This window comes from Chenopodium album, chromosome 18 (assembly GCF_948465745.1).
Source record: "Chenopodium album chromosome 18, dcCheAlbu1.1, whole genome shotgun sequence".
Lineage (NCBI taxonomy): Eukaryota > Viridiplantae > Streptophyta > Magnoliopsida > Caryophyllales > Amaranthaceae > Chenopodium > Chenopodium album.
The window spans coordinates 45,085,053-45,097,048 of record NC_137851.1 but is presented as its reverse complement, the minus strand read 5'-3'; the positions used below and the strand labels follow the sequence as shown (position 1 = coordinate 45,097,048).

The 11,996-nt window shown below is 34.8% G+C and overlaps 1 protein-coding gene across 1 annotated transcript; it reads right to left on the bottom strand.

The window, feature by feature from the left end:
- Positions 1 to 9,471: 9,471 nt before the first annotated feature.
- Positions 9,472 to 11,656, bottom strand: LOC145592206 (uncharacterized). Its single transcript, XM_081648663.1, has 10 exons — positions 11,513 to 11,656; positions 11,202 to 11,429; positions 10,975 to 11,060; positions 10,834 to 10,889; positions 10,608 to 10,686; positions 10,367 to 10,478; positions 10,119 to 10,297; positions 9,974 to 10,037; positions 9,738 to 9,826; positions 9,472 to 9,538 (listed from the first exon to the last, which is right to left on the bottom strand). The coding sequence occupies exons 1-10, from the start codon at positions 11,654 to 11,656 to the stop codon at positions 9,472 to 9,474; spliced, it is 1,104 nt and encodes a 367-aa protein (XP_081504789.1).
- Positions 11,657 to 11,996: the final 340 nt, after the last annotated feature.

Here is an 11,996-nt window from a genome sequence, read left to right as displayed (position 1 = left end):
ACCATGGGCATTTAAGGAAAAAGATCCCCTACGATGGGCACACCCTCCTTACACCCTTCGTACTTATCTTTTAAAATCAAATTTAATCTTTTAAAATACTTGTTTTATTCCAAATAAAATTCTTTATTTTTTCTAAAAGATATAATTATTAATCCTAATTCCACTAGAATTTAAGATAACCTTCTAAATTATTCTGGAAGATTAAAGTCAATCCTAATGATTTTAGGAATAATAATTAATGGGCCCTCCACTTGATCATTGGGCCGTATATAAAATTCATTTCAAGCCCAATTTAGTATTTTGGCCATAACTTCCTCATTATTCATCGGAATTGGGCTTATAATATATCGTTGGAAAGCTCTTTTCGAGCCCAATCCAAATACACTATTATTGGACCCATATCATGGATCAAACTAAACTGGACTGGACATTTCCATAAATAGAGTGCAAAAAGGAATATTTTCGAAAATAGAAAGAAAGTATTTTTATTAAAACGACCGCATCACAAGAATTTTCACATTTCACCTTGTTCAATAATCAAATGACGTGAAAGATATTCATCCCTGGGTTTGGTTTATGAGGAGTCACAATCAGGGGTGTCTACAATTGGTCAATCAAACAGTTTGATTTCCTCAAAGAACGAAAAGGAATCTTGTAGAGATAAGAAGTTTAGTGGGAGCAATTGGTCTTCTCAGTCTTGTATGTAGATGACATACAAGACATGTGAAATGACATGTCAATGCTTGAATAAGTCAAGCAGTGGTTAAGGAGTTGTTTCTATATAAAATACTTAGGAGATGTTGAGTACATATTGGGAATTAAGATCCACAAAATGAATCTTGAAGAATGATTGGACTACATCAAGAGACTTATGTTGATAAGGTTCTTCACAAGTTCAAGAAGCAAGACTCTAAGAGAGGATATCTTCCCATGTTATATGGTATTACGCTTAGTAAAACTTAGTGCCTTCAAAAGCTAGTAGAGTTGAGTTCTATGGATAGTGTGCCTTATGCTTCTGTAAAAGGGTCCATTATATGTGCCATAATATGTACAAAGCAAGATGTTACATATTATGCATGTGCAGCAGGTTTCAAGAAAGTTCGGGATAAGCATACTGAAAGTTACCAAGAACAAATCCTTGAGTACTTGAGAAGCGCTAAAGGAATGTTTCTAGTATATGGTGGCAAAATTAAACAAGTTGTCAAAAGTTATAGGGATGCAAGTTTCCAAACAGGCAAGATGAGTTTAGATGGAGAAGTACAGTGAGCTCGAAGAGTTCAAAGCAGAATGTTGTCGCATACTCAATGTCAGAACATGTGTATTTATTTAGCTACAGTAAGGGTAGTTAAAGAGGAAGTTTTTATCAAATTGTCTTGTGACTAAAAGGACACCTTTGGCATAACAAAGGAGCCAGAGTCACATCACAAATCTAAACAAATAGATATGAGATATCACCTCATTTATGAGATTAATGACAAGCGGGATGTCGTGATCTGCAGTGTTTTATTATGAGTGAGAATATCACTTATTAAACCCCTTTCACAGACTAAGGTATGAGAGTCATACTAAAGTCTCAAATTGTAGAAAATTATGTAATTCAAGTTGTGTATGTTTTGAGAAAACATATTACATAAGGAATGCATATATTTGCAGAATTATGTTTAAATAGAAATTATTATTTCTCTTATTTAATTATGGTTTTGGAAATTAAATAAAATGTCCAAAATAATTATGAATTGATGGGCTCATCAGGTTGATGACCTAGTGAATGAAACCCCACAGGTGAACGAAATTCATATGTTATTTAAGTTCCTAGTTCGAAATCATTAAAATGGACATAAATGATTTCAATAAATGGACTAGCATTTAAGATTGATTGGATAGCGCAGTTTCATGGGCTATAGGGGCATAGTGATACTCGGTCAATTACTTAGGTATGCATGAATGATGCATGATCGAACTATTGACCTACTTTGAAGTTCAAGTATAGAGCTTCCGGATATATTAATGGATTCCTTTGACATGAGTGGAACATTGATTCTATTCAATGATTGATTTAACTGTGGTACATTCAAACGTCTACTCGTAACTGGAGATTATAAAGGATGTATCCTGGTTACTTCAAAAGTTGAGTGGGAGCCTTGTTGCTACAAGATTGGATTGAGTCTACCTATTAAATTAGGGAATGTGTCATGGTCACTTGAAGAGGGAGAATTCAGAAAATACGTGGCCGCGTTCAAATGCATTACTCAGTAATCATTTGGTTTTGTAATTCGAACTTAGATTTCAAGAAACGATTTGTAGACTAATATGATCTCGACATGTGATGCAATCATATTATCAAATCGACACACATTGACTTAAGGAATTTGAATATTGCACACTTGTCTCAGACAAGTGGGAGATTGAAGGATTTATGTCTTCGTAATGTGCAATTACTAGATATATATATGGATCAAATTATGGAGATAATTAAGTTCGTACATTGGGTCGTCGTTATATCATAGCTAGAGGTACTAACGATCTTTGGGCTAGTAAAATAGGTCAAAGCCCAATTGGACGGATCCTATAAGGTCACACAAAGGGCCTAGATCGAGCACGAGAGGACGAGGCCCATGATGGGCCTCATCCCCTAGCATGGTCGGCCATATGGAGGAATAAGGAGGGTTTTGGGCTTCGTGACTTGGTCTAATTATAATGGGATTATAAATAGACTAAGCGCCTAGGGTTTTAGAAAATGCATTGTAATTTAGTGATTAGTTTGATCAAACCCTAATTAGCAAACACGAGACCAAACCCCTCTCATACTCCCCTCTCTCACTGTTCTCTCATCCTCCCTTGGCGCCAATGTGGTGGTTCGTGGTGGTCGGTTCAGTTCATTAAAGGTGGTGATCGTGGTTTTCCCCTTCACTCGACCAATCTAGTATTGGTGGACGGCTCGTTTGAATCCCGTGGACTAAGTAGAGGAGCAACACTTGGGGCTCTATTCTCTCCCTGATTTGCTAGTCATATTGCTTCGTGGAATTTACGCTTCAAAGGTATGATTATGTGTCTTGTGTGTTATGTATGCGATCTTGGGATAGGTACTTTATGAATAAGATTCATGTTTTCCGCTTTATAGTACCTATAAACTCCTACAGTTGTTTGCTAAAGTTGGGTAAAACATGTATGATTGATGGATTGAGATTGATTTGGGAATTTGAGTAGTTCTTGTGTTGTAATTAAATTTATTGATAGAGGTTTGCATGTTGTCTAGTTTGATTGGAGTAGCTAATCATGATGCTAAACTTGATTGCATGATTGAATTGATTGACATGACCACTTGATATTGGTTTGATCATAATTGGTTGAGAATTTGATTATGTTTCTTCTTATAGTTTAGCACTAGAGAAATCTAGGTTAGAGAGTATGAGGATGATTAATTGAATGCTCCCAATTACTCCTATTATTTGTCTTTACATTGCTTGATTCCCTAATTAGCTTGATTATCATGAATGCATGTTGATCCCCATTCCCTAGTGTTTCATTTGTTTGTTTCTTGATTTGGTAGTTGGTTAATATTGGTTAGTATTGGTTACTCTATCCTTTCACATTTGACTTCGACCTAGCTTAGGCGTTAATTGAAAGCGTTTGAACATAACCGTTCCTAGGGGTTCGACCCTTGACTTACCTCTATACTTATATTTTGATTTATTAAGTGATTGTAAATATTGTTTGGCTGTAGAGAGGATTAATGAACGACCTAGTTTTCCCTACGTCACCTACGTGGAAAGTACTTTAAGAATTTATCTTTGCTCTCGATCTTAAAATAGTACAAAGTATATACAATTTTCAATTTCAATGTCACCAAAAAAATCTATATTAAGTTTGAAATTTGAAATTCTTAGTTAAAACAAAAAAACAGATCTTAACGAATTTAGATCTAAAGGACTATCTACAATTATACCAATAAAACACATCATCAAACACGAATAAAAATTTAAAAAGCAAAATTTAAAAGATTAAACCACCACCGAATCACCATCTACCCTCCAAACTCCAAAGCGTGGAGATCATGTGTGCAGCTGCAACTATAGGCAAACCTGATCTCAAACAAACAATCCAACTGTTGAATTTGAAGACCTATGTGTCTCTAACAAGCTGACCAATTTTCAGCACGATTTAACAGTCAAAATTTTGGCAACAGACAATTTTCATGGATGTTGTTCTAAAAAATTCGTGAGGCAATAATTCATCACCTCTACTACTCTCTCTTGTTTCTTATTATTGTGGATGAAAATTCTAACCTAATAGAAGAATGATAAAAGGGAGAAATCGATTTATAGAAGAGTTAGTGAGAAGGGAGAGAAACAGAGATTGCATAACTTGGAGCTACGAGTGAAGAGATAGAATTGAATATATATGAGGGACAGAGGAAAATAGGAGCGAGTGAGAATGTGTCATTCAATAGGAGCGAAGGGCGCGATGCCTAGTGAAGGAGTAAATGAGTGATATTGGTTAGGTTTTTTTTTTTAATCTTTTATGACTACTCTTTACATTTCGAATCTAATATCCTTCACTTGGTTTCTAGAAGGAAGGAAAGATTGACAGTTTGAAATCAATTCTCTTCTATACATGATATCCAGAAGGAAGGAAAGATTGACACAAATTCGGTCATTTATTACTCGTAATTATCTCGCTAACCTGTTACCTACCTAGTCACTCCCATTGAATAAAAATTTAAAGAGCTGGTGTATAAAATTTAAATGCGTCATCTTCAAGATACGGAGTATATGTTAAAATTAGAGAAAGTAATCACATGCACTGCACTACTTTCCCTTCAATTAGGTTTTTATTCCATTTGAGTTTTTTCTGACAAGATTTTTAGTGAGATAATAAATTAAGTATAATCTTAGGTGAAAGATTGCTATTTTTTTTTCTCGTAGCATGATTATTTCCTTTTGGGTTTTTCTTTGAAAGATTTTTAATGAGACAAATAAATTTAGTGTTTACATAAGATAGACATTCAATTAAGGACAATGTTGAGAATAGTTTATAGTATTTAGGTGACTAATATACCATAAACAGTATAATATATTCAAAATCATTTCATGTATGACTGTTCACCGATATAGTTTCCCCTATAAATGGTATAACATAGTAATGAAAATCACAAGAAGAAATTGATATAAAAATTCATCTCCTACTTTTTAAATTTTTTTTTAATTACTTCTTAACTATTCCCTAGGGGTGCTAATCGAGTTGAGGAGCAATTCGAACTTGACCCAGTTAAAGCTCGGTCAAAACTCGGCTTGAGTTGGCTCAACTCGAATTCGGCTCGACTCGAGATGTTAACGAGTACGAGTTGACCAAGCTCTAACTCGACTCGATATATTCATGAGCAACTCAATAATATATTTTATTATTATATGATTTATAAAAGAAGTTACCATGTTTAAAATAATTTGACATTTAATAAGAGTTAATTTATGTTTTCATAACAAACAAATAAATAAAGAAAACTACATAAGTGAACCAAAAAAAAAAAAAAAGGCTGCCTCTGACCAAAACCTTAACAGCAGATCCGTCAGATGGTGAGCTACTTGACTCGACTTGAAACTTTAACGAGTGCGAGTCAAGCAGGTTTATTGACTCGAAACTTTATCGAACACGAGTTAAACACATGTAAAAAGTTTTCGAGTCGAATCGAGCACCCCTCAACTCACGATCGACTCGCTCAATTAGCACCCTGTCATTCCCTAACATCTTCATTATTTTCTCTTGATTTCTTACACGACGTATGTGTATGTCCATTATTTTTACTTAACTAGGGTAGCACGCGCGCGCTACGCGCGCGATGCTTATTTGAAGTCCGAGATGTTTTTCTATTTTGAGGTGTGGCAATATGGGCGGTTGTCTATTTAGTTTTGCAAGCATGTTTTGAGTTTGAATTGAATTTTATGTAGGACTTTTGAAATGACAAATGCCAATGATGTTTTTGATGGAGTTTATAAAATAATTGAGTTTTTCTTATAGATCTACCATATGCTATTAATTAAAGGTATTAGATTGTATTTCAATTTTCATGTGACTTTGAATGGATAATTTGATTAAACTTGAAATTGTAGTTATATGTAAAGAGATTTTGCATACCTATGAAAGCTCTGATTAATTGAAAGAGTTAGTCAAAGAGTTAGTGAAAGAGTTATGGGCAATGAATAACATTGCTTTAGGTTACAAAGATTAATTAGTGAAAGAGTTATGGGTAATTTATATTTTAAGTTGAAGTCAATGAGAAATATACAATTTTTAATGATATTAATTGTGATTTTGACTTTAGTTTGAACTTGGTTGGTGGTAGTGTTCGCTTGTGTATATATAATCTGTAGAGCAATTGTGGTTTTGTGCATGAATAACTGTTGCGGGGTGGCGAGTAGAGGTGGTTGTGGTTCTATAAGGCGTGGACGCAAGCCTTTTGTGCGAGGGTCTCGGGAAAAAGTAGCTGAAACACATGCGTGGTTGAATGATATTTCAATTGATTGGGAAGGGTTGTACTTTAAATTTGTGTTTTCTAAAGCATATCATTCAGAAGGGATTATAGTATGGTTTTCCTTTTTAACTCGATTTTGATAGTGATTGTTTATTATGGATTAGTTTGTTTTATTATTGTGTTAATTAATGTTTGAATTGATGTAGAATGTTCCGTTGGACTTTGCTAAAGCACATTTTGGTACGTTCCCAAAATCAACGGATGTTGTTGTGCAGCTTTATGATACTCGGTTTGACGCTTAATTGAAAATTAAGAAACGTGATGAGAAGCTTATTCAGTGTTTTATCAAGAATGGAGTTGCTGCTGTGATTGATTATTATGATGTACAAATTGATGAAGGGGCGATTGTTAGTTATGAACATGGAAATCCTGTAGTGTTTAATGTTACATTACAATTGAGTGTTGATTTTTAATGTGTTTGTACCTTTGCAAGAATAAGTTTGATATTGTGTTACTTGGTTATGGTTTTTGTGAATAAGAGTGCTATTATTAGCCTAATGTGTTATGAAAAATAACAATTGAAACAAGTTTAATGTATCATTTGCTTTATTTGTAATATTTGATATTGTTTTGGTGCAAGCTTTTTTAGTTATAGGTAATACCAATTTTATTAATCTATAATATATGACTTATATATTTTGCATTTTAATTCAAACTCATAAATTGATTCAAATATGATGGTTCGATTTTTTAAAATAAGGTAAGTTAATTTATAAAATTGAGAAAATAAAAGTCACTTTGTTTTGTTATTTAACATGATTTTGCTTTTAGTCTTAAAATGAAATCGACTACTTATAATTCTTCGGGAAATTATTACATGATTGTTAGCATAGGTAGTTTTTTGTATGTGTGAAAAAAAAAAGAAATCTATTTCGGGTTTGTTCTTATGTACGCCTTATGTGTAATTAAAAACCGAAGTGTTTTCTCGTACCATGTGCATTGTAGGAAATAGTGTAACTCTTCTTCTTCTCTGCATGTTATGATAGACAAATGAAGTGACATGAAAAAAAAATGGCGGTTGATTTGCAATAAAAGGCAAAAACTGATCTTCATTATACATCTCCCAAAACTTCTCTGTATTTTTTTTTGGAAAGTTGAAGAGTTTTTTGTTTCTTTTTCATCCTATTAATCTACCTATTTATTTAATTACATTGTGATACTTTTATGTGATACTTTCATCCTGTATTTTCAAAAACTTTTTTTTTTTAAAAAAAAAAACCTTAGTATCACGAATTCACCATGGCTGGAAATGACGACGATACTATATTCACAGAGTGGTATCGGAAATTCCTGGAAAAGCGCAAAGATAATATCCGGGGTCAATTTCTGGTAGCCAATGGAGTTAGAACGCAGGCGACGAAGAAGCTTGAGGGGCTGATGGAGCAAATGAAAGATGTTGATGCGCAATTAGCAAGCAAGTGCGCTGAGGTTGCGAAGAGGAAGAGCAAGGGTAAGGAACCTGAACCCGGAAGCGAAGTTGATAGTGACACTGATGAAGAGCCAGTGAGAATGAGAAGATTTTTAGGTTTTCAAGGTGAGTCATCGAAAAGCAGGGGAGAATGTAGTGATGCGAAGGTGGTTTTTGGTGTTGGGGTTAAAGGAGGGGAGGCTGACATGGATATCAGTGATGATGAGGGCATAGTGAAGCATGTAATTGATTCAACGTTGGCTTTCCAGGCTGAAGCAGCACAAGAGCAACCTGTTGTTGGGGTTGAGGATGCTGGTGCAACGCAGCAGGGCAGCAACAGCCGCAAGTGAATCAAGAAAGTGAGTCAGAGGAGGAACAAGAAGATGAGGAAGGGGAAGCTCAAGAGCAGGACGATTCATGGTACGACAAGTCAGAGGAGGATCATGGTTATCCATACCATTATCATTCTCCTGAAGTGTCTCATAGTGATGATGAAGCTTATGGGTTTGATTCTGACTAATTAAACATAGAAGGGTTTTGTTTTAAAGTAGATATAAATGTAGGGGTCAATTTGTTGTCTAAATATTGGCTTTATCTACTTTGATGTAATATTTTGTGATTGAAATGTGGAACTTTTAATTAGGTTGGATGATATGATCGTGGTAGAACATAAGTATTGTCTTTGGATATTGATTTTGCAATGAATATAAGTATGTTGGTTATAATTGTGAGTTCATTTATTTATTTGTTGTCTAATTGTTTGTTTAATGAGTTTGTGTACATTTAAGCTAGCATTTTTAAGTGTATGTATATATGCTTGATCACATACAGTGAGTTTACATACATTGTGGGTAGTCTTTGAATCAGCTTGAGCATATTGAACATGGACCTGTTTCTGATGTTCAGATTTAGTTTGGTATGCTGCTCTTTTATGATAGAATTTAGGATGGGGTTATTGGGATTTTCGTTAATGGTATATTGTTTAGTAATTCGGATGCTATGACTTGTGTTCCTGCTGCTGAAAAAACAAAGTATTAGTCTGGTGATGTTAATCATCAATGTATGATGGGTTAATTTTAAGAATTTATGGGCCAATAATTCAAGATAATGTTGGAATAGCAAGGGTAGTCAAATTGGTCTACTGTGTTCATGTTTCTGAATCAGTTTTCCCAAGCAAGAAGTGTGCTAAGTTAGATGGTATGGTATTAGTGATGATGCTAACATGGGAGATAATGGGTGATAATGAGGTGCTTTATTTAGCTTCTTGTGATGATAAACAAATAAGGTTCATATAAGCACATCTATTTCTTTTACCCCTCCAAAGCTATTGGGTATAGAAATATTTATTTACTTATTAATTTAAGGGATCAAAGTATCACAAGAAAAGGAGCTAAATTGGAATAATAAGTAGTCAAATTGACACAATAAGTTAAAGAACATAGTGCTTCATAAAAGAGTCATCAGGTTTTAAATACATGCAATTGGTGAATCCATGCAATGGAGTAAGCAAGCAAAAGAGGCATTGTTTGTAAGCCTAACTGTAAACAGATTCAAGCTGTTCTATATGACCAAAAGCATCAAAAGAAGATATAACTTCAAAGCTAAAGAGACAATGCTTGGCAAATTGTTTGAGCAGTAAATATGGTTAAGGGCAATCAAGAATGCCTCAAATAAGAACACATCCAAAATGATAAGCTGGAGTTATCGTGGATGATGTGTTCAGATTTGAAGCTGTAGATTGGTAGAGCAGATTTTCAAGGGCGAGAAATTGATTGGACTACCCATCGCAGCACCCCTGACCTGTTCAGTGCCTGAGCTAGGTGGATTATGATATGCATTGGTGTGGATTGCAGAGATTCAGCAACTTGATCAAAATCATTCCAGTCATCCTGAGAACAAAAAACAGTGGTGTTATGTCTAGGATAGTTAGTTGTATGTTGTAATTTTATTTAGACTTTATGCTAGGATTGAGTGGGGACCTTAATCTTTCTTTCAAAAATTTTGGTTGATGTTAGATTGAATATCTGTTCACACACTGGACCAAAGGCAGTGAGGCGAAATGTTCTGGTGTCATCTGCAGCATCAAAGGTAAAGTTGATCCTACATTTGAAGCATGAAATGATGTTAATTAACATTAGTATTTTGCAAGTTGGTTGTCCAGCATTAGAATTGAAAGTGAACCTTTCAGTGGAGCTGCATTTTTTGTCAGGGCAATGAGGGCAAAAGAATGGCACATTCGCAGCAACGCCACAACGCCGTCCACAGTTATCGCAACCAATGTAAGCAATAATATTGGTTAGTTGTGCATCTGGAATTGTGACTATAAGTGTGTATATTTCTTCCTGGACAGCGTTGTCAACCTAAACGAAGCTGTGTTAGTATACAAGAATAGGTAGGCAGTAGAGAGATATGTGTTTGAATGCGCTCACATTTTTGCCAATGATTTGGTCAAGTGTGGTTGGGACCGGTTCAGCACCAACAGTCATCAATTCGAGTTGCCTTGCCATGTAATCAACAATTATGTCTGGATGCGCATGGGCCCTAATGACATATACAAAAGAAGACATAGCTGATTAATCACATAAGCTTAAATTAAGCTTGATGTAGGTGCTATATAGTGTGAATGTGTATTGGTGTAAATGTTTTTTAGCAATAAAGCTGATGGATTACCAAGCTCTTAAAGCATCAGCTTTTTCACCAGTAGGGGCTGGATCAATTGTTGTGGACATGCTTGATTGAAGCGAAAAACCTGTGGAAATTTGCATAAGCATACTTGGCTCTTGTATTATCTATACAGTGGTAAAGGGTGAGAAAATTGTACCTCTGTGGCTAGCAGGTTTCAATGAAGTTAAGCTAACAACCAAGAAAGTGGATGTCTAGTCTTTGAGGTTCTCACAGTGAGAAAGGGCTAATTGTCCCCATGTAGAGATGATCATTGGGCGAGAACTAGTACTGTAAAAGAAATTGTAAGTCAGTATATGTAGGCTGTGATTATATTGCTGATAGCAGTTTGGAGATTTAAAAGGGTTGTAGTAACCTCTCATCAACTATGCTGATGTCTCGCACATCGGCTACCCTGCCTGATTTGTATTCCACTTGCCGGATTGTCTTCCATGTGGAATACTATTCCAAGCAAATCTATCAAACAATTAAGAAATAGGCACATTACTTTTAAGAGGTGAATGTGTTTTCAGTAGTTATATTTAGTTTAGATAAGGTTGAGAGGATACCAAATCGGTCTGATGGTCCACTTGTCCTTGGTACATAAGCTATAGAGATGTATTCAGGCAAAACAGGTCCCTCCGTTCGGTCAATAGCTTGAATTTTAGTCATTCCTCCGAAGGTTAATTGACATTCCCCTGGGAACGAACTAAACTTTGGGTTAATTGTTCGCACTGGAGCATTAGCTATCTCATACTTTTTCTTGTGTTCGAAGACTTTTTTGAAGTGGTCACATTCATCTCTAAACAAAGTAGCTTTCATGTTGTTACCCTGTATCATGGAAAAGGAGAAGTCACGTATTGGATTTGTAAGATATAGATAACTATGAAATAATCAGAGTGGTTAGTTTGGACCTCCTCATCTTCAAAAACCAATTTTTGAAATATTTTTTTGTTCAGAGGAGCTTTGATAGGAGACTTTTCTTTCACAGTGACACGTACTTTGTATGCCTTGCTTATAGGTGACAGTTTGTTCAAAGGCGTGTATTCAGGTTTCATCTATAGCATACAGATGCAATTAGTTTTGTCATTTGAACTGAAATTAGATAACAGCAAATCTGGCATAGGTCTATGCATTGTTAGTGAACATTATATATGTATAACTATAATATTATATGGTATACATGCATTAATAATTAAATCAAATAAAATATAAGAAGGAATCTTTAATGATGTGACTTGTAATCATAAATTTTGTTCAGTGCTATGCAATGCTGAAGCACATAGTATGGTTCTGTATGACTTCCTAAATATCTATAATTATTGCATGGTTATATCCCTTAGACAAAGAAATGCTACCTAGGCATATATAAAAGGAAGGTGAGGCTTCAAAATTTTT